General features: G+C 35.0%; 1 protein-coding gene across 5 annotated transcripts in view; it reads right to left on the bottom strand.

The window, feature by feature from the left end:
- Positions 1–16813, bottom strand: part of kcnj19a (potassium inwardly rectifying channel subfamily J member 19a) — a 163417-nt gene extending 146604 nt beyond the window's left edge. For 4 of the 5 annotated variants that reach the window (XR_012401132.1, XR_012401133.1, XM_073944826.1 and 1 more), the window contains exon 1: positions 15860–16813. Coding sequence is in view for 3 of the 5 variants with exons in the window: in XM_073944826.1 (XP_073800927.1) it covers positions 15860–16528 (669 nt within the window). In the remaining 2 variants the exon portion in view is untranslated. Of the gene's footprint in view, positions 1–12712; positions 13923–15859 lie in introns of those variants that run through there. The other variant, XM_073944827.1, reaches the window with a different exon arrangement.
- Positions 16814–24833: the final 8020 nt, after the last annotated feature.

Below are 24833 nucleotides of genomic sequence, written 5' to 3'. Positions count from 1 at the left end.
GAAATAGAATTAGGTGAGAGGGAAGGTGAATTGAAGGTACAATAAAAAAAGATTAGGGGAAAAAATTATAGTGATGTTTCTTTCGAATTAAATGAGAGGGGAAGGCGAAGAGCAATTACAAACAAGCTAGAAAATATTAAATGGAAAATGAAATTCTCTCATTAGATTAATGCCAAAAGATAAAGCATATGGGTTTGCAGTGACATGGGGCTGAGAAAATAAGGATTGGTTTTCCTATTCATAAAAGAGATGATATTAGACTTAGCAGAGTGTCTATATGTTTGCATACTACATAAATAATATCCATCCGGTATGATTAGTAATAGCACCTATATTGAATCCACTGTAATTGTTCACATTCAATCATACAATTTAAGTGTGCATCTGACAGCTGAAATTAGAAATGCATGATCAATATTATCAAAGCAAAGTTTCCATTTTTTCCCTTTGTTTATCAGGCGTGATGAGACATGATCTGACAAAAGGTGATTGGGAATGACTAAGACTGAGTGTGTGGGTGACTGAATCTAAATAGACTGGATATGCTTTAGCAAAAAAAATAAAATAAAATTGGCTGGACGGAGAGACAGAGTGAGGGAGAGTGCTAGTTTGCATGGGATTAAAACAGTGAGCGATGCCAGCTTGCATAGGTAAGATGTGTTAAGTGCTCTTGTCAAGCAGCCTCCTCCAGCTGTAGCTTTTGTTGACTATTGTGCAGTTAATTGTACCTTTAGCTTAGCTTAGCATAAATCATTCAATTGGATTAGACCAGTAGCACCTTGCTCTTGCTTTTAATCATTTTCCTATTTAAAGCTTGACACTTCTGTAGTTACATTATATATCATGATTGGCAGAAAGTTTAAAGTTGCTGTTTTCTAGGCTGACATAGAACTAATCTTATTCTTGCATAATAATCAAGAACGTTTGCTGCCATACCATAGCTGCAACAGGAGAATTGATATAAGGATGATATTAATATATGAATATAACTGTGCCTACAGAAAAAAAAAAACTTTTTTATGAGATTTAAACAGGAAAATTATCAAAACTGTTATTTTTTTCTTAAGATGTTAATGAAGTAATCCAATCCAATGATTTAAAGCCATGGTACAGAGTGTATTTTTAAAGCTTTAAAAAAAAAATATATATATATATATATATATATATATATATATATATATATATATATATATATATATATATATATATATATATATAAAGCTCTTCATAAAACCTTTTCTTTTTCAAAGTATGAAGAACATTTTAAAGGACCCTTAGGGCTAAGAACCTTTTGGCATTATGAAGAACCTTTTATTGAATCAAAATTGATGGATGTGTGGATAATTACAAAAATTATTACAATAATTGTGCACTATTTATTTATACTAACAGATAAACATGAGTTGATGTATGACTTAAGAAAAACAAAACTATATCAACACATTTGTAGATTTCAATAACAGATTAAGTCATGTGTGAATTATGTCATCATCACCTACAAACATTTAGCAAGAGTGTTAATGAATATGCAAATTGCCAAAGTGTGTTGAAGCCAAGATTAGCTGATGATTTGTAAAGATATAAGGACAGTTACAAACTGATACTGATATTACTGATAACAAATTACAGTAATAATATATTTTTTAAATATATTCTGATTAGTAGACTAACTTTGATCTAACTTACTTTATTTAAAAAATAATAATAATTTCTGAAATTTGGAAACAGAACATTTACTTGTCAAAGCTAAAATATGTTACATGAAGTATAGTATTTAAAAGAGAAAAAAGAAAATTAAGTAGAAATCCATAAATAATAATTAATTTAATGTCATTGCATGAATAAAAATAATCGCATCATTACAGAAGTTAAATGATTATAAATACATCATTAAATAAACACACACACACATAATAATATGCAACAATTAATGTAAGATACTATATACTGCTTCTGTAACGTATTAATTCTGTTTTACAACTCTTCAGATTTTTTCTTCTCTCCATATTTCACATCTCTGTAGCTCAAGCTTAGACTTCTATAAAAGATAAAAAGTCTTGGCTGCTTAAATACCCCTCTAGCACAAGGAAAAAATACAGATGAGAACAGAGGGTTATGGGCGAGAAAGAGAGGCAGAGAGAAAGAAATTTCTTTTTTCCAATTTTTTTTCACATTTCATCACTCTCTTTCTCTTTATTGAATCACTTCTCTGGCTCTTTATTTCAGCCCGTTTTCTTCCAATAAATCCAATTCCCTTTCTCTATCTGTCTATTTTGTTTGTGTTCCCTGATGCTTTTCCAACCTTATACTATCCAGACAAACTTTCCTTCTATCTCTCACTAACATACTTTGCATACTCTGTTTTCCTCTATCTCTCTTCTTCATTTCTCATTAGGAGAAAAACCTCAGCATATCATTAAACAGCAGTCTTCTTCATTAAGTTTGACCCCCTAGAACAAACACTCTTAATCAATCACAGCATTTGGTTTTTGACTTTAGATTACATATTACACATTAGTTTACATTACCTTGAATTAATTTAACCCTTGTGTTGGTCTAGAATTCTGTACACTATTCATCCTTCGGGTCAAAAATTACCTGCCTACACAAAAATAAAGCATATTAAGCACATACATTTATTTTCAACACTGAAAAAATGCCTTTCTTACTTTTATCTTGTTTCTAGACCAAAAATCAAAAAATTCTAAAATTGAGAAGCATTTACTAGACAACCAAACACAATGTCTTGTTTTCAGAAATAATATGCCAAAATGAAACGAGTTATTTCTTACAAACAAGCAGAATAATCTGCCAATGGGTAAAGCAAAATAATCTTATGTTGAAAGGAAAAACAAGATTATTTTACTTACACCCCTGGCAGGTTATTTAGCTTGTTTTAAGAAAAAACGCACTTAATATTGTCATTTTATTTCTGAAAACAAGACATTATGTTTTGCTTGTGTAGAAAATGTTTCTTGATTTAAAGAGCCCATATTATGGTTTTTTGAAAATTCCCCTCCATGTAGTGTGTAACACAGCTCTAAGTGAAGTGAAGTATCCAGCTAAGGCTTAAATCTGTAAGAATACAGTGTTTAAAACGGTTGATTCATCTATAAAAGAGTCGACTCATAGTGCTTCAAACGAGTCGCCTTGATACCGATTCATTAGGTGTTTCGCCATGACGTACGAACGAAACCAAGTTATTCACGTGCACGCGCAAACCCGGGAGATTTCAAACCTGAGGCCCCGCCCTCTGACGCAGAAACCCAGACACACACACACGCACACCCACCCACACACACACCCACAAACACACGCACACAAACATGCCGGTCGATTGAAGTCACACTGCAGATGGATATATTGAGTCTCTACCCAAAGATGAAACCTCAGCATTATAACCAAGCAGTTGGAAACTACTGGAAACTTCTGGAAGCTACATGCTACAAAGAATACTTCATCTGCGTTTGTTAAAGGAAGGATCAGTAAAGATTAACTTACTGATGGACGTCAGGATGGGTTTCTTCCTACCTTTCTCAAGTGTAAGTACGTGCGGTTAAAGTTGTTGCCTCGTTGACTTTAGCTTGCAAATGTATTTAGTAGTGATTTGTTACTTGTAACTGCGTGTACTGTATCAGGTTAACTGGCTATATTCTCTTATCGCGTGCAAAGTCACGTTAAAAACGCGACGCGTGCTGCTTTGTTTATGGAGCTCCGTGGTAGAGTTCTGCATTCCCGCGGCTGTCCCCGCGCCAGATTTCTGCGGCGCGGGAATAAATTTCCGAATAAATCGCGGGAGCGGTCGGTAACGGGTTTAATTTGGGATGGGAGCGGGCTGTCTAGCAATATCACGGATATTGCTATGCGAATGAGAAAGAGAGAGTCTGCTTGGTGCTTGTGTGTGTGTTTGTGCGCACGCGCGCGTATGAGAGAGAGAGAGAGAGAGAGCGAGCGAGCTTTGTGTGCGTGTTTATACAGACAGCTTGGCTGTCTGGACTGTATAGCTGGGTGATTTCTGGGGTTGTGTTCTCCCCCGCTCTAGCGAGATCGGGCGCGGCGGGCAGAAAACGGGGCGGGTTCTCAGGCTAAAACCTGGCGGGTGGGGGCGGAAGCGGGAGCGTTGTCGTCCGGAGGTGTGTGTGTGTGTGTTGCAGCTAAAATCCACGCCTACACTATCGAGCGTGTATGAACTGTGATTACTTTTTATATTGCCGATTAGCTATTGGTCATTTCACTCTCTGACTGAAGGCAGTCGACCAATCGCGACAGACTGTCATCGGTCCAATCAGCGCAGATTAGCTTCGCGCTAAGGAGGGGTTTGGGAACAAATGAATCACTGGACGATTCATACAGGAGTCGCTGGGATAATTAGGTAAAAATAAATGCAGATTATAAGACCATGAAAGTGTTTTTTGACCTTGCATGCATATTAAACTGTTGTTGGAGACCCTTACAACCAAGATATGACCCTATTTCATGTATAATATGGGCTCTTTAAGAATCGTTAGATATTTGGACTAGAAACAAGTCAAAAAATCTAAGTAAGAAAAGCATTTTTTGCTGTGAAACCTCAAATATATTTTGTATGAAGAAACAATCTCATCGTTATCACAAACTGTTAATATCTAGATTTCCCCTTATCAGTTTGGAATATTTCATCATGGTTAATCAGTAGCAGCAATCAGTTTTTGGTTAAAGTAAAGGTAATATTTGCTAATGCTAAAAAGTACTTGGATAATTATAAAAGGTTTTTAGCAAGACAGCATTCATAATTACAGTTAAAACAGATTCTTATTGTGTATGCCAGTAGATTTGTGGCGTGACAATGGTTTTATACACTGTAAAAAATCGATTCCAAAATACTGTCACAACAAAATTTTGTTGTTAACTAATTCATTTTTACAAACTTAAGAGGATTGAATATAAAACAATTAAAACTTAAGAATTGTGCTATTTCAACTCATTTTAAATAAGCAGTTTGAACAACCAGCAAAAGTTATTTTTTGAGTGTAGCTGGAGTCAAAAGCGACACCAAAGGACAACCGTTGTCCCCAAAATGTGTACAGCATTCATAAGGATATGAAAATAGATAATATTTTTTATTATTTTTTATTCAGTAATTACAGAAAAAGTCACCAAACTTAAGTAATAACAATAAAAAACTTTGTTTAGCTTTTTTCCTGCTGTTAAAATGGTGCATGGGTCATTTTTTACTTGTAAGTCAAACGGAAGGCTAAGATTACTTGGTAACACTTTACAATAAGGTTCATTATTTAATGCATTTACTAACATGAACTAATCATGAACAACACATGTACAGCATTTATTAATCATAATTGAACATTTACTAATGCATTATTAACATCTAAGTCCATGCTTGTTAACATTAGTTAATGCACCATGAGTTAACATGAACTAACAATGAACTACTGTATTTTCATTAACTAACGTTCACTAACATGAACAAATACAGTAGTAAATGTATTGTTCATTGTTTGTTCATGTTAGTAAATGCAATTATTAACATTAACTAATGAACCTTATTGTAAAGTGTGACCGATGACTTTTGACTTAACTTATTTATTTACTTTGTCATTTTTGTGTTTTCAAAATAAAACATTTACATTTCAATTTATATTGTAAACATTCACTTGTTCATTCATTAATTTCCCTTCAGCTAAGTCCCTTTAAATCATCAGGGATCACAACAGTAGAATGAACCGCCAACTTATCCAGCATATGTTTTACTGGCCTTCCATCCATACACATTACTTAATTCACCTATAGTGAATGTCTTTGGACTGTGGGGGAAACCAGAGCACCCATGCAAACACTGAGAGAACATGCAAACTCCACACAGAAATGCCAACTGACCCAGCTGGGACTCAAATTAGCGGCCTTCTTGCTGTGAGGCCACAGTGAAACATTCACAACTAAACTAAACCATATATAGAAGGTTTAGATTTTTAGAAAATAAAAATTTATGAGTAATTAAAAAGAACCAATAAATGGGGAATGATTTATTGTTATTGTGTGTGAGTATACTTTCTAATATTATGAGTATTTTTTTTTAACATTCATTCCTTCATTAATTTTCGTGTTGGCTTAGTCATTTATTAATCCGGGGTCACAACAGCAGAATGAACTGTCAACATTTCCAGCACATTTTTACACAGTGGATGCCCTTCCAGCCGCAACCCATCTCTGGGAAACATCCACACACACACTCACTCATACACTACGGACAATTTAGCTTACCAAATTAATCTGTAACACATGTCTTTAGACTGTGGGGGAAACCAAAGCACCCGGAGGAAACCCACGCGAACACAGGGAGAACATGCAAACTCCACACAGAAACACCAACTGAGCAGAGGTTCGAACCAGCGACCCAGCGACCTTCTTGCTGTTAGGCGACAGCACTACCTACTGCACCACTGCCTCGCCCCCTTTTTTTTCAAATAATGAACAAATTTTATTAGAGTATTTTTTATGTTTACTTCCTTACCAGTATAGCCTTACTAGCGTACTGCTTCTATATTCAGGATACAGTGCAGGATATGAAGCATCCGGAAAGTATTCATAATGCTTCACTTTTTTCCACATTTTTTTTATGTTACAGGCTTATTCCAAAACAGAATAAATTCATTTATTTCCTCAAAATTCTACACACAGTACCCCATAATGACAATGTGAAAAAAGATTGTTTGAAATTGTTGCAAAAATAAATAAATAAATAAATAAATAATCATGTTCATAAGTATTCACTGCCTTTGCTCAATACTTTGTTGATGCACATTTGGCAGCAATTACAGCCTCAAGTCTTTTTGAATTTGATGCCACAAGCTTGGCATACCTGTCTTTGGGTATTTTTGCCCATTCCTCTTTGCAGGACCTCTCAAGCTCTATAAGGTTGGATGGGAAGCGACAGTATACAGCCATTTTCATATCTCTCCAGAGATGTTCAACAGGATTTAGGTCTGAGCTCTGACTGGGCCACTCAAGGACATTCGCCGAGTTGTTGTGAAGCCACTCCATTGATATTTTGCAAGTGTGCTTTGGGTCATTGCACTGTCAACCCTGGGACCTTATATAGACAGGTGTATGCCTTTTCAAATCATGTCCAATCAACTGAATTTACCACAGGTGAACTCCATCTGCCGCTGAAACATCTCAAGAATGATCAGTGGAAACAGAATACCTGAGCTCAATTTAGAGCTTCACGGTAAAGGCTGTGAATACTTCTGTACATGTGATTTTCAGGTATTTTTATTTTTAATAAATTTGCTACAAATTCAAAAAATATTTTTCACAATATCATTATGGGTTTATTGTGTGTAGAATGTTGAGGAACCAAATTAGTTTACTCCATTTTGAAGAAGGCTGTAACATAAAAAAATGTGGAAAAAGTGAAGCGCTATGAATACTTTTCAGATAAACTTTATACAAAAAACTTTCTTCTACTTCTCTATATTCATATTTATATTATTTTTCTTCTCTTCTTTTCTCTACTCTGTTTTCCTCTATTTTTCTTTTTCATCTCTCATCATGAAAAAAACTTCAGCATATCATTAAACCGACAGTCTTCTTCATTAAGTCTGACGCCCTTGACCAAAGCCTCTTAATCAATCACAGCATTCGCTTGGCACCAGATAATTACTGTGAGCTCTGCAAAAGATTTTTGGAGTGGGCCTGAAAGGTCATCCATCCGTATCTTTGAAGAATACACACCTGCTTTGACTCTGTAATTGTTCTGAGGGCTGAGATCAGTTATCCTAATATTATTATATGAGATAGGTTCACATTATCACATTTCATGCCATATGGACCACAAACGGCAGCTATTACACTGACCTCTTTGTTCACCTTTTCAACAGCTTTTGACTGACAGATATCCATTAGTTACGAGGAAGAAATCCTCCTGTGTGTTCATATATCAACTTTCCATGACTTATTCATTTAATTTCAAACCTGCTTCTTTATCCGAGCTTAACCACAGACATGCTGGAAAAAAAGGATAATTTAAACGAACTTTAAAAAAATATATATTGTAATTTGTTACTGCTGAAAAAAAATTATAATGCCGTTTTTCACAAATTTATCTTTGGTCTAAAATTTTAAATCTTATTTTATCTACATAAAGAAAATATTTACTGTGGTCAAGAAAAAATATATATTCACAAAAATATATGGTAACACTTTACAATAAGGTTGTATTAGTTATTGTTAGTTAATCTATTTACTAACATGAACAGACGATGAATAATACATTTATTACAGCATTTGCTCATGTTAGTTAATACAAATAAAGTTATTTGTTGTTAGTTTATGTTAACTCTATGTGCATTTATTACTGTTAACAAGTGTTATATATATATATATATATATATATATATATATATATATATATATATATATATATATATATATATATATATATATATATATATACTACCGGTCAAAAGTTTGGGGTCAGTAGCATGACCCCAGTAGCTTTTAAAAAAAGCTTCACTTGCTCACCAAGGCTGCATTTTTTCACCAAAAATGCAGTAGAAAATGTAAAATTGTGAAATGTTATTGCACTGTAAAAAAATAAATAAATAGTAAAATAATTGTTCAAAAGTAGTTGATAATTTAATTTATTTTAATCATTTATTTCTGTGATTTTTAAGATTAATTTTCAGCTTCACTCCAGTCTTCATAGTCACATGATCTTTCAGAAATCACTCTAATATGAATTATTATTATTAATATTATTATTATTATTAATAGTTAGCTATTACATACAATAAGTAATAAATAAATATTTGATAAATAATAAATATTTAACAATTTTTTTACATTTAATTAATGCCACCTTGATATATATATATATATATATATATATATATATATATATATATATATATATATATATATATATATATATATATATATATATAAGTTGTAATTTGAATTTAACTATAATCAATACATGTAAGATTAGGGTATAATATTGCTAGTAATTTGGTTTTCAACATTATTTATTTAGATTTTTTAAACAGGAAAAATTTAGAAGATAATCGGGCCTGACTCAGCATGAACGCTGTTTTTCAGCAGGTAAAGTTTCTGCTGGTGATTTTGGAAACGCTATAAATGTCACGTAATATGGTAATCTCACATTAGAAAAACTAAAACTAAAACTGAAATGAAAAAAACATGAACACTGCTGAATTTAAGTAAAAATGATACTTTTAGGGAAAACAAATGCTTTTAATTTACCTTGGGGGTTCCTTTTTATTATTTTTTTCATAATTTTTTCACTTAATATAAAATTCACAAAATAGAAAATGTACTTTGAATGAAAGATGCAGTACACTCAAGAAATTACTTTGCGGCTTGTTCAAACTACTTATTTAAAGGTACAGTATGTAAGTTTGGCACCCAGTGGATGAACTAGGTATTGCATTCCTGGATCAAAAGAGAGACAAGTGAGGGTTGCCTGATGACCAACAGGAGCTAGTCTCGAGCCTTAATGCTGTGTTGACACCATCACGCTATTTGCACGTAAATAGCTGTGTGAACCTTTTAGTTTACTCGCTTCATTCGCGCGTCAAACCCTGCTTTATTCGCGCGTCAAATCCTATTCGTTTGCGAGTCAAATTCAATTCAGAACAGACGCGGATTCGCGTAATGGGCAGGGCTTCTGTCTGCCCGGTGACTCTAGCTTTGATGCTAAATGGCTAACATGGATTTTATTTTAAAAAATAACAGTGTTTATGTGCTTAATGAAGGCTGAAAAACAGCGTCCACTGAATCCTTTCAGAGGTGCATCCAGCTCTTTGAGCTCATAAACTCTTCCAGAAGCTTAACCTGGATAATGGAGGCTTTCAGCGGTGCTTCTAACTGAGCCAAGCCCAGCTTGATGAATTGTTGTCAGTGTCGGCTGGAGGATTTCCCCCGGGACACCAACAACAGGCGCCACGTCACAATCACGCCCCCACAAGAGCAAGCTCCTGATAGGTTAATGCCACGCGAATGTCTGCCTAAGTTCAGATTTTTTAACTGGAGCGAGTTGACTCAAACGCGAAAAACGCTCAATATGCACCGCGCCATTTGTGCAATTCACGTCATTCGCGCCGCACCATTCGTATGTATCATGCTGCAGGATGTCTATTTGCGCGTTTCCATTGACTTAACACGTAAATCACTCGCGCTTAACGCTTCTTCCACGTCTGATGTGAACACAGCATTAAGGTTGATTTAAATCGTTTTCTAAATAAAAGCAACGGCACGTGATAGATGGAATATTTTCCATTTTACAAGGAGGTTTTGTCCTAACCAACTCCTCGAATTGATATATTAAAAACGGCTTTATTTTTCACAGATGAACAACAGGACAAACTGACAAGCCTCAAGTACACCACATGTGCTTTAGTAAGTGTTAAATGCTAATAATGTGAGCTTGAATGCCATTTTACATGACATTTATTGTCATATACTGAAAGCAGCAGCAGATAGTTCACCTCAGATCTTGAAAATAAAATAAATAATTTAAAGTTGAACTTTAGAACGGTGAAATAATGCAAACCAACTCATACTGTATCAGTGATCCAGCACATGCATTTAATAATGTTAACGAGGTTTAATATGTATTAATTAGACTATAAATCATACCATCTCATAAGTGAGTGCAGTCAGTGCACTATTCTGTGCTTCAGAATGGCTGTATTTTAATTTCTGTTTAATTTTTTGTCTAGTAAACAGCCAAATTGCTTCACACTGCAAATTTCGTCACATAGCGCTCTGTTATTACAATGTAACCTGCTCACTTAATGTTTACACTTGTAATATTTATAATATTTGCTAATGAATAACCTTATGTGGAACTCTGAATCTGTGTCTCATTTCAGAGTTTGCTACTGTCCACTGGAGTTCGGTCACGGGCACATGCTTTGAGAGCCTTCCTGACTGAATGAATCAAATAAGTGATTTTCCACCAAGGCAACCCCAGGTGCTGAAATGTAATGGGCTAAACTGACATTGGGCAGGTTAAAAGAACCAAAACAAAGACAGCATTCCAGCATGTAATGCACATTTTCTAAGCAGAATATCTGACCTCAGCATTGTTTTTCAGATAAACAAAAATGTTTGCTTGGCATGTTTCTTAAATATTTGCAAACATACTATGCTATTTTTATGCTTTAGGAGAGTCAAAAACTTGCAGCATCTTTAAAATGAGCTAAAACAACACAGTTCTTGAGACTTTTTTGGGACAACTTAATAATTAGTTTTATGTTCAATCTACTTAAATTTGTTAGGTTAACTTAAACAATTAGTGTTGCACAACATGAATGAACTGTGTGGAAGCCTGCATTTTTAACAGTGTAGTTTCAGTTTTTTCAGCGCAGACAGACACACTCACGCATCCAAGCGTAGTGTAGGAACACAGTATATTTCTAGTAGCTCTTATGTAATCATGTTCTTCTAGGGAAAACAAAAGCTTCCATTGACAACAACAACTCCTCCACTTTTCATAATATATTTCACAATATATAATACATTTCACAATAGATGTCCACTAACATGCACATGTGTAAATTATTCAGCAAGCATTTCTAAGAAGATAAAGCCTGAGGGTTCAAGCCACAAAGCATCCTTCTTCACAAAGTGTGCAAATGCAGATTTTCCAGCATCTCTCTGGCTGTGACCTGAGCTCCCGCAGGAGACTTAGAGAGGCTTATAAGCTCAAAACCCAGAGACATTGTCTTTTCTCTCTGCGTGTTGGAACAAACCCTCTAAAACCCGGCAGAAACTCAGCTGATGTGGAACTGCCTTCCAATTACTGAACAGGTCGCTTTAAATGTCAGCGGTTACAGAGTGACAGATGTTAGGTGTCTGTAAAACTCTCTTATCTGGGGCTTTTGTCACCGGAGTCTCGTCTCATTCAATTGTGACGATGGCTGTCTGTGTCGAGATTACAATAATACAATTTCAAGCCTTTTTATGTAACTGCTAATCAGTTGTGAAGGGGGTTCCCGTGTGCCTCGAATTCTCAGATGCACTGCCATCTCGCTAAATCATATTTCACAGGTCTCTTGATTGTCACTGATTCGCAAAAATCTTTGCTCAACATGTTCGCTGTGAAAGAGGACAGCACTTTCTGAAGGGAAAAGCAAGCGGGCAAATGTGAACTGTGAAATGTGAATGAAAATGTGATCAGTATGGTAAAATATAAGTGATTTAAATGAACAAAAACATGCAGTTATGTATGCCATATAGCAGCGATTCTTAATCTTTTGTCAGATTGATCATTTAAGTAAGCTTCATTTTTTTAAGCTCAATAGACACATCGCAGGATATGCAATGTTGAGTTGGGATTATAGTTGATCAGCACAACAGTTGAGATTTGTCATTGCAAAGTAAAACCAGAGGGATCTTTATCATTTGTATGTGTTTTAAAGGCAATTCAAGAAAGTTTTTTAAGCATTCAGGCACAAAAGTATATTTGTAACTTTAATGAAGAATAATTTTACTGAATTATTAATACAATGAATACTCTAAAATGTAAATTATAAATTGAAGTTTAAATTACTATAAATTTTACATTCCATTATTCACTTTTTGTACCTGAATACTGTTCAACTCAGTGGAAACCCATACAGCACTGTTTATTTTACTTTTTTCGTTGCTCTATTGTAATATGTTTTGCTTGCAACTTCTTTATTATTTTTATATATGATTCACACCCATACAAAATCTCCCCAATCAATTTAAATTTATGACTGCTTTCCAAATAGAGCTGATCAGGCCATCTGGTGAAATTGTTTTCATATCAATATATATATATAGAAAAACTAAACATCGTAATGTCCGATTTTTCCAATCAGGCAGCCCTAATACTGATTATTTGGGCACAAGACATCTACATGAAGTAAATGAATAAAATATTTAGCTTTTTTTTTTTTTTTTACTTGTTTATTTTTTGTATACTTAAAATTTATGAATCAACTCCAGCTCATCCAAAAATTTTAATTTAAACGACATAGAAGACAGATTATTTTTTCTTCACTAAAACATTAATGAAGATTTTTAGCTAAATCTGTGGTTCTTGGTTATTCAATAAATGTAGGTTAATACGGGAAAGAGTACTGAAATATCATACACAATTAAGTACCTTTACTTGCCCAAAAATGTACTGCAAGTAGAGTAAAAGTAATTGTTGTATATATTACTCAAAATAGACCTTTTAAAAGTATTCAAGAGAAGTGAGCATTACGCTGTGAAAAGTAAATGCTGTTTGTGCAGACATGTGTAAACGTAACATTCTGTAGTGCATTTGTTTGGTGATGTTCCTATTCGTTCGTTCCTTCCAACCTTCCTTTGTTTGTTCTGTTCTTCCTTTGTTCATTCATTTGTTTGTCCCTTCCTTCATTCATTTGCTCCTCCCTTTGGTTCACCCTTTATGTATTCATTCATTCGTTCATATTTTTGTTCATTCCTTCATTAGGTCCTTTGTTCATTCATTAATTCGTTCATTCATTCATTTGTTTGTTCCTTCCATATGTTTGTTCAGTCTTTCCTTGAATCTTTTTTACTTTCATTTGCTCCTTTCTTGGTTCCTCCATTTGTTTGCTCATATTTTGTTCCTTCCTTTATAAGGTGCTTTGTTCATTTATTCATTCGTTCCTTTCTTCCTTCCTTAGGTCGTTCAGTCTTTTCTTGAAACCATCTTTCATTCATTTGATCCTTCCTTCCTTCCTTCCTTTATTAGTTCGGCCCTTCTTTATTCAGTCGTTCCTCCCTTTACTTGTTCAGTTCTTCCTTCATTCGGCCATTCCTCCCTTTCTCCATTCGTTCCATTTAGTGATTGTTTAAGGTTGTTTGGTGATTTCAGTCATCATACAGTCGCATCCTTCATTTTCTCATCAGTGACATGCAGTCTATAAAAAAACTCTGGATCACTGTGTGTAAAGATTTTGGACATTTTCTTGGACATTTTTAATGCTTCCAAAAGGTTTGCTGGATTTATAAAAGTGTCGATTTCTTGAGATTGTTACGTTCTGTACAATTTGATTAGACTGAAATTGCAGGACTGAATTTTAAACTTTAGCCAATCACCATAGACAAGAAAGAAATAAAGTAGTGACTGCAGGTTGAAGGAAAATAGTGTAGTGAAAGTACCGATACAGCACTAAAAATGTACTCAAGAGAAAGTAAAAGTACACATTTTAAAAACTACTTAGCAAATTACAATTCCTGAAAAACACTATTCAATTACAGTAATTGGAGTATTTGTAATTTCTTACTTTACACCACTGAATACTGGCACATTGTGAGTTACAAACAACAGCAACATATGGCTCCTGGTGTTACACTGGGGTCTTAAAGCAACACATTCAACCTATGCAATTAACTGAATATTATTTACAACATTATTACCACTAATCCACAGCCTCAGCAAACGCTTCTCTGTGTGTTTCCTGATGCACAATGATGTATGCACTGGCACAACCACATAAACCAGCTGAAGCTGTTTGTTTACAACTGCGACAGAGGATGGAGGCATTATAATTGTACATCAATAATAATGACATTTATGTGTTCTTATCCTGAATGCTGAAACTCATAAAGTTGCAAACAAGCATATGAGTTTGTGTGTTTACATGCATTATAAACCATTGACTTTAATGATGTGGACAGCAAAGATCACGGTTTCAGTTAAAAGTCTGTATCTTGGATGGCGTGAGCGTGAGTAAATTACAGCAGATTTTCATTTTATGGGTTGAACTGTATCCTTTTAGCTGTTTATTAGCCTTTAATATATTCACAAACCCCTCCAGCTCCCTTACAAAATATATGTTTTTTAAACTCTGCCTTGTTGATCTTGCAGTATGCAATTTTAATGTATCCTAAATGCTATTATTATTTGCACTGGCATACATACAGCTGCATCAAAAGACATGAACAATAATAAAGAAATGACACTTTTAAAACTGGCTAAACTTTCCTTACACATTGTTGATTTTGGGCATGCAAATTTTGATTGAAATACTTGTGAATGGCCTCATTTAATAGTAAAAAAGAAAAGTAAATCCTAATAATAACACCCATAACATATGTGAACTTCAGTGTTTGAAAAATGTATTGTTAATTTGATAAGAGACACCGCTGGTAACATTAGTGGGTAGTGAGATTAATATTCCAATATTGCTGCTTGGCATAAAATACAGCCTAAAATGAATAAAGGAATAAATGGCAATTTTACAAAATGGTTTTCAGATATGTTGGCGATTTAAAGATGCAAGCAACACCTCTAGCTCCTTGTAAAATATCTCATAGTGGAATGTAATTCCCAGATTTCTGGAAACAAAATATGCATTTAATAATATTATTCAATGTTTATAATGTTTAATAATCCATAAATGTTTAAATCATTTAGTAGAATGGGTTATTTGTTTTGTGTGTTGCCTTTGTTACTTAACACTAGCAAATTAAACTTTTAAAGGCTACTGTATGTGGTCTTTCATTGCAGCGCACATGTAATTAGCAGTACATTTTTTGTTCATCGAACACTTTAAAATCTGAAATATGGCTGTGTATCGACATATTGGCAAATAGCAACTGTGAATACAGCAGCACAATAATGCCATGCATTTTTCACTTTTGGCAAAAGTTCTGTCATCAACAGCCAGTTTATTTTACTTTCACGGTTCTGGGATTAACTAAATCTGTGATCTAACAAAGCAGAGAGAATGCTTGCATGTCTAAAATTCAGCATTTATTAAAAGTATTTTCCTTATTTATTCTGTATTAAGTCCTAACTGCAGATAGATAAAGCGAGTGCAGTGCGTGTGCGTGTTTGTGTGTGTGTTTTCACCTTTATGAGTTTACACCTGATTTGCGCGGACACCATATGGCTGTTCCTCAGATTGCCCACCCGGAACATTAAGCAGAGTTTTCCGTCTCGCTGTGAAATGACCGCGTCCTGACTGAACATGAGAGTCTCCGCGCGCTTCTTGGGCTGAGACATCTTAATGAACATACAGCCGATGAGAAACGCGTCCACTATCGAGCCCAGTAGAGACTGGAACAGGAACAGGATGATGCCCTCAGGGCACTTCTCGGTTATATAGCGGTAACCGTAGCCAATGGTCGCCTCTGTCTCAATGAAGAAGAGGAACGCGGAGGGGAAGTTGTAAACATTGGCGACGCACGGAGTGTAAGAAGCGTCGTGGCCGTGATTCAAGTCCCCTCTTATATACGCGATGATCCACCACATCGAGGCCATGACCAGCCAGGCGATGGTGTACGTGAGAATAAAAATGAGAAGGTTCCAGCGCCACTTCAAGTCCACTAGTGTGGTGAACAGGTCTGATAAATAGCGGCTGGTTTCTCCACCGAGGTTTCCGTGCTGGACGTTGCAGCGGCCGTTTTTCTCCACGAAGCGCTGGCGCTTTTTCTTCACCGGTGCGCTGGAGAAAGTCGCGCCTCTGTTGGTGTTCACCACCTGGTAGTCCTCGCCAAATTTACGCCTTAGCGCTGCCATAACTTCAGCACTTCTGTTTCATTAAACCGGTGTTTTTTTGTTTTGTTTAGTATGTTAGAATACAGAAAGTGAACTCACATTATCCGTGGCTGTCCTTTTTACTTTTAAAAGTAGCTGGAAAAGGGTCGCCAACTTTTTGTCTCGAGTAAATGTGGAGTGTAAAATCCAGTCAGTAAAGCTGAGAATGTCACTTCACTGGAGCATCTCTCTCTTCTGCTCGAGTGTCTCTGGATGTCCGTGTGAAATGCTCGGGTTGTGTTCTCCGTGCACTTTCAGCTCTTCTGCACATAATAAGGCATGAACAGGAGAATAAGAGGGAGAAGAGAGAGTGAGTGGGTGTGAGGGGACTGACGGGTGGGCAGGAGGAGGGGGGTTTGTGTGAGGGAAATACTATTTTCTACACTGGAAAGATGCTTGAGAGGTGGAGTGTGTGTGTGTGTGTGTGTGTGTGTGTGTGTGTGTGTGTGTGTGTGTGTGTGTGTGTGTGTGTGTGTGTGTGTGTGTGGCTGGCAATGGGAAGAAGATTGGTTTTCCAGTCAAATGTTGAAATCAATACGCTACTCAGACTGCATTGGTGTCCTGTTGAAGTGAACACATAGGTTGTTTGGTTGGTTCATGTCATGTTGAGGGTTGAGAAATGTTGAAAAATGAAAATGGTCTTTTTGTCACTGAAGCAAGAAAAAAAAAGAAAACATAAAAAGAAAATCACTCAATTTTCCTTTGATATTAAAGGGAGCTCCGCTGTTAATTCATCAAACTGACAGCGCCATCTGCTGACTGAAATTTGTGAGTACACAAAAGGAAAGGGCTAGTTTACCCTGTCCATTTATTTCATCTTTAAAATTTCAGGTTTGAAGGTCATAAACAAATTATTGTTTATTATTTAAAGTATTATGTATTATTATTATGCTCGCAGTACATATTGTTAACTTAAAAGCACATATCAGTACCATTTAAAACTTTAATAAGTACAAAAGTGTAGTACAGTGATAGATTTTGCAATCCTATTCTTGAGATGTAGAATATAGACTACCATACACTGCTTAGCCCTAAACTAACAATATTGATGATTGCAAAAATAAATGTTAGGTTTCTATGATTATGTAGTGTGGATTATTTTGCATATTTGGGTTAAAAATTCATTAGCACTATTATGTGGAGTTTTTTTTTTTTCAGTTTGTTGTTGTGTTTATAGGCGAAGCAGTGGCACAGTAGGTACTGCTGTCACCTCACAGCAAGAAGGTCGCTGGTTCGAGCCTCAGCTGGGTCAGTTGGCGTTTATGTGTGGAGCTTGCATGTTCTCCCCACGTTTCCTCCTGGTGCTCCGGTTTCCCCCACAGTTTAAAGACATGCGGTACAGGTGAATTGGGTAGGCTAAATTGTCTGTAGTGTATGAGTGTGAATGAGTGTGTATGGATTTTGCCCAGAGATGGGTTGCAGCTGAAAGAACATTTGCTGCGTAAAACAGGTGCTGGATAAGTTAGTGGTTCATTCCGCTGTGGCAACTCCAGATTAATAAAGGGACTAAGCCGAAAAGAAAATGAATGAATGAATGAATGTTGTGTTTGTGACTTTTCTCTCCTGACATTTTGGTCTAAACAATTATATTCTGTCATCATTCATTCACATTTATTGTTTCAAACTTATATGCAATTCCAAGTCATAATAAACATGAGAAACGTATATTTTGAAGAATGTCAGTGGACAGTTTATATTCTCCATTTTCCAGATCTGGGTCACGAGAAAGCCTGTCTCCAATAATACCCACAAAATCAAGAATTTGGCTCACCACAGACTAAATGTTGAGGGATTTTTATTGGTAGTTTAATGTTTTCCTTCTTTTTTTAACTCAGTAAGATGATGGCCAGAGCACCACAAGAGTTTATTCCATTGGGCTGGCAAGGTCTAAATAGCTCAGTGGGGACTAGCAACAGTTTAATCACTCACCTGTCTCAAAACAACTTCTTTAGTGTTTCCAGAAAAATAAACAAATTCATGCACATTTGGAACAACTTGAGACACAATAGTTTTAAATTATGATTTTTTAAAATGTAACATTAAAAGTCACTCAAGTTGTGTTCCAGAAAGCTGTGAGGCCTGATGACGATGTTGATTTCTTGCTTTAACTTATAGCTCTGAGACACATGAACCTAATATTCCCACCAGTCTACTGCATGCTTATTTTTGGTCATTGTGCAGATATTTGCTAGACAGAGAAATCTGAAACTGCATCTTTGTTTGCTCCTTTGGGGAACATCAAAGACACGGGCAGCCATCCGGCTATGCAGGCCAGTATATCCATTTGTGCGAGATATTAAAAATCATTATAGTGCCTAGTAATGACAACTGCTCTGGCTCTGAGGAATAATGAACACAGATGAAAAAACATCCCTCTTGTTGAGGGAGCCACTGTATATTTGTCTCCAGCTTAGATTGAAACAGTATTAAATGCATTTTTCAGGGAAATGAGATATAGTGGTAATGAAATATGAAGGTCTGTCTGGTATTTTTTTTATTATTTAAGCCTGTGAGCGTCTATGAACATTATTAAAGGATCCTTAGTTTTAATTTGAATGCAAATTACTAAAACAATATTATAGAAGATATGATCATTTCAGCTAATCTGATTACATGTCATATATGATGATATTCAATATCCAGGGCTCAGACACATAAAACTACACAGCAGGGTGGAAAATATTGCTCCAAATGAACCAAAGGTCTTATGTTCATAAATGTGATTGACAGATAACTGAACCCCCATGCGGATGACGCAGAGAAGTTTTGATTGATATATATTGTTAATTATGCAAAAACAATATGATGAAGTATATGAACGCCATACTCTTAAACACCACATTATGAAAATTAAAAAAGAAGGAGAAGAAGGAAAGGAGCAGAGAGAGAAAGGCTGAGAGTGTATTATATATTAATAAATGCTAGATACTGAATAATGAATGAGCTCTAAGAATTGATGACATCCGCATGATATCACATGACTGTCAAGTTTCCTTAAATACATTCACGAGGCATTTATTCAGAATTGAGCATGGGGTAATATCTGTGAGATTTAGTAAACTATAGAAAAGAAATCATTTATAGCATTCCTTCTTGGCTTCTAAGGCTATACTTGATTGCTAAAATAATATGTTTGATTAAAGGGATAGTGTATCAAAAAATGAAAATTCAGTCACCCTTTACTTGTTTATAGCATATCTGAGTTTGAAAACAAAATAAAATATAAAATAAATGCGGGTTGCTGTGACCCATTAACTTCCATAGTATTTTTATTTATTTATTTTTACTATGGAAGTCAATGGGTGCCAGCAACCAGCATTCTTTAACTCAACTTTGTGTGCACGGTACTGGGTCTGTGATGTCATTTACTTCCACATTTTTTGCATTTTAAAGGTCCATACTGGCCCAAATCCCTGTAAGTGGTTCCGTTCTCTCATCAGTTGGAATAGAATAACTTTTGCATAGATTATGATCGAGAATTTTTTTTTTTCCTATGATTACTGACATGTGCAGGAACCAACAAAATTAATTACAGCAATCTAAACATCGCAGAACCCAAAAAGTACACTTTTAAATATGTTTACAAAAAAAAAAAAAAGCAGCTCTTTTTTGGAGGAATTTATTATAACAGACAACATATACAATTATTTAAAACACTTTCAACAGTGTTTTATGAAAAATCAAAAGGTTTTCTTTAAAATGATACCAAACTTTTGCATTTACACATCTGCATGTAGATTTGGGAAGCTTTTTAATTTGGGTGGGCAAAATCCAGGCGGAAACACCGAAATAGCACTTGACTTATAGAGGTTAAAGTATCTTATTTTGTGTTAAATGGAAAGTAACTCATAAAGGTTTAAAAACCACATGTGGGAGAGTATATGATGAGGTAATTATATATATATATTTAGATAAACTATCTCTAAAGGAATTAATACAAATGATTCCTCAAGATATTTGTGAATATACCGATGAAATGACCTTTAGAAATAACTTTATTCATGATATAGCACATATTAAAAATGTATTGCACAGTAATCATTCATATTGCTATTGCATAAATAAGTTTGAAATAGGAAACTATGATAAGCGTGTGATGTGATATAAAGGTGTAATAATATTTGATTATAGATACAATAACAGTTGTTTATGAGCAACAATATTATATTGTCTGATGATTGTAGTCATAATAATGTGCCAGATGAGGAAAGCTAAATATGAAAGCATAGAACTCTCTGTAATTGTTACAAACACTGTCAAACTGAAGCGTTGAGAAGAATGTACATATTTAGATGGGAGAGATTTCATAGACGCCAGTATTGAAAAATAAATAAACAAATTCCTTTCCTCAAAAATGAATGGTTGCAGGTGTGATATTATCACTAACAGCAACATTTTAGACATGCTACATTGTCAAAGCAACACTGGCTGTACATTTCGTGAAGTGAATGAAAGAAGAGAATAGATGGTTATAAAAGCAGGTGCAAAAGGCAAACATTTTTTAGATTATTCAAAGGTGCAGTCAATCTTTGGACACATAAATATACATGATATGACACTCAGGGGCAGATTTGGTAATTTGGAGGGTCTAAACAACTACAGCCACAAGGCGCTATTATATATATATATATATATATATATATATATATATATATATATATATATATATATATATATATATATATATATATATATATATATATATATATATATATATATACAGTTGAAGTCAGAATTATTAGCCCCGTTAAATTATTAGACCGCTTGTTTATTTTTTCCCCAATTTCTGTTTAAGGGAGAGAAGATTTTTTCAACACATTTCTAAACATAATAATTTTAATAACTCATTTCTAACAACTGATTTATTTTATCTTTGCCGTGATTACTGTAAATAATATTTTAAATGATATTTTTAAGACACTTCTATACAGCTTAAAGTGACATTTAAAGGCTTAACTAGGTTAATTAAGTTAACTAGGCAGGTTAGGGGAATTAGGCAAGTTATTGTATAACAGTGGTTTGTTTTGTAGACTATCAAGAAAAAATATAGCTTAAAGAGGCTAATAATTTTGTCCCTAAAATGGTTCATAAAAAATTAAAAACTGCTTTTATCCTAGCTGAAATAAAACAAATCAGACTTTCTCCAGAAGAAAAAATATTATCAGACATACTGTAAAAATGACCTTGCTCTGTTGAACACCATTTGGAAATTATTTAAAAAAGAAGAAGAAAAAATCGAAGGGGGCTAATAATTCTGACTTCAACTGTATATATACACACACACACACACACACACACACACACATATACACACACATTTTGTCTTTATGTAAGCTTTACAACAAAAAATAGTGGTCACACTTTATTTTGAAAGTCTGTTTGTTGAATTTGAGTTACATTGCATCTACATGCCAACCAATTCTCATTAGATCATAAGTAGATGTTGTGGGGCTTAGGGTTAGAGTTGGCATGTACTTGCAAAGTTTCTTATAGTCAGTTAAATGTCTGTTGAAGGAGCAGTATCAACAGCTACTCAGCAGACAGTCTAAATGGACCATCTGGGCAGTATGAGATTCAAAAGTTTACATTCATATGACTACTAATCACCTGTTTCTAGATGGTCTGTCTCTAAAAATGAGGGAGACGTATCCCCCGGTCCCCCTCGGTTGCTACACCCATGCCTGGCCCTAATGTAGTTCTTAATCTCTGAGATCTTTGTTCATATTAAGATATTTTAGAGGATGTCTGAGAGGATGGATGGATGGATGGATGAATGAATAAATGAATAATTAAAAAAATAAATAAATAAGGAAACTTACTTTGAAGTCAATGGAATTTTTGAAAGTGTTTTTGTTGACTTTCATACTTTTATTCTAACGACTGCATGTGTTTGTATACAATTCTATATGATAACACCTCTTTTCCTGTGCTCAAAAATTAATGGTTGCTGGTGCACAGCAAAATCAACAGTTTCAATTCGACTCTGAAAGTTAATTTTAACACTTTACCAGTGTGTGTATATATGATCCACAACGACCAGAGTTAAATGAACATTTTCAAAAGTGTTAACAATTTAACATTGGCTTAGTTCAATATTTTTTCTTGTTTTATCTGTAATTGTTCATATACTTTATTATGGCCAGCCCTTAAAGCTAACAGTACACAAATTTGATATATGAAATGTACACATGAATAATAAAAAATATATTAACTACACTGAGCTAAAACATAACTTTGCTAGTTGTTTCAATCAAAGTAACGTTAAGCCCATATTGAATCCCCCTGCAGGCTTTGATGACAAGTCGGTAAAAAACATCACCTACCTTCTGAACTCAGTTAATAATTGTTTCCCACAATCCTGGTTAAAACACACAGTTCGGTCCGTCGCTTCTCTCTGTGACTGAAATAAGATCCATGAGAAAAGTTTTAGCTGACTGATGTAAAATGTCCCGGATGTATGTATGTCGCACACTACCAGTGTTAATGAGGTCAAGCTTTCAATAATTACACCAGTCAAAGGATACTCTTTACATCATCAATGTTAATTCATTTTCTTTTCGGCTTAGTCCCTTTATTAATTTAGGGTCGCCACAGCAGAATGAACGACCAACTTATCCAGCACGTTTTTACGCAGCGGACGCCCTTCCAACCATATCTCGGAAACATACACACAAACTCATTAACTACAGACAATTTAGCTTACCCAATTCACCTGTACCACATGTCTTTGGACTGTGGGGGAAACCGGAGCACCCGAAGGAAAACCACGCAAACACAGGGAGAACATGCAAACTCCACAAAGAAATGCCAACTGACCTAGCAAAGGCTCGAATCAGTAACCTTCTTGCTATGAGGCGACAGTACTACCTACTGCGCCACTGCATCGCCTTCAATGTTAATTCAGCACCATAAAACAACATTTCACTCTAAACAGTAACACCAGGATTTTACACCTGGCAATTTTGCAACATTTTGGACAATATTTTATTTGTGCCGCATTTTTAAAACACCAGTGGCTGTATTTTGTGTGAAGTGGATGAAAGAAGAGAATATATATTATTGTGTAATAGAATTACAAAAAGCAGGTGCAAAAGGCAAAAGTATTTTTTGATCATTAAGGGTACATTTAATCTTTAGACATGCTTCAATTGTAAATGCAATGATATCACGCTGTATTAACACAATTCAACTTAACAGCTAACACAGATACAAAGATAAAAAAACAATGGTAATTAAATACATTTTTAAATAAAAGTCATTTACAGTACTTTATTGCGGTCTTGCACATTTTAACTTAGTTTGAAGCTATTAACTCAGCTAACAGTCATGAGCTGACAGGATCCTCTATTGGCCATGTGAAATAAATTTGCTGGGTTTAGAGTTCACCAAACATTGGAAAGAAGTGAAATCTGAAACAACTTTAAACATAAAAGACAATTAAAAAGCATATAGTGTGAAGTTTTAAAAAGTTTAGACCCACACAAGGATTAGATCAAATAAAAATTAACATTTTATTATTAATTGCTCACCCTCAAGCTGTTCCAAGCCGCTTTGTTCATCTTTGGAACATAAAAGAAAATATTTTAGAGAAAATATAGAGCTTTCTCATTTCCATAGTAAACAAAGGTTACAACCATTAATTCATTCATTTTCTTTTCGGCTTAGTCCCTTTATTAATCAGGGGTTGCCACAGCGGAATTAACCGCCACCTTATCCAGCATAAGTTTTACACAGCGGATGCCCTTCCAGCTGCTACCAATCACTGGGAAACACCCATACACTTCCATTTACACACATACACTTCCCACAATTTAGCCTACCCAATTCATCTGTTCATCTATGCTGAGGCAGGAACCAACGACCTTCTTGCTGTGAGGTGAGAACGCTACCCACTGAGCCACTGGGTCATATCCAAAACATTATAAAAACATTCAATATGACCGAATCTCCAAGAACACTTTTATTCATTCATTCATTTACTCTTCAGCTTAGTTCCTTTATTAATCAGAGGTCACCACAGCGAAATGAACCGACAACTTTTCCAGCACATGTTTTACACAGCATATACTCTTCCAGCCGCAACCCAACACTGGGAAACACCCACACACTCTTGCACACACTCACATACACTATGGCCAATTTAGCTTATTCAATTCACCCATATTGCATGTCTTTGGACTGGCGGAAACCGAAGCACCCAGAAGAAACCCACGCGAACACGGCCAAGAACACATTTGTACACCAAAAAACAAAACAAAGACTGGAGGAATGACTTTGTCACATAAAA

This window comes from Danio rerio, chromosome 3, assembly GCF_049306965.1.
Source record: "Danio rerio strain Tuebingen ecotype United States chromosome 3, GRCz12tu, whole genome shotgun sequence".
Classification (NCBI taxonomy): Eukaryota; Metazoa; Chordata; class Actinopteri; order Cypriniformes; family Danionidae; genus Danio; species Danio rerio.
The sequence above is the reverse complement of the archived record's forward strand: the minus strand, read 5'-3'. Positions and strand labels throughout refer to the sequence as shown.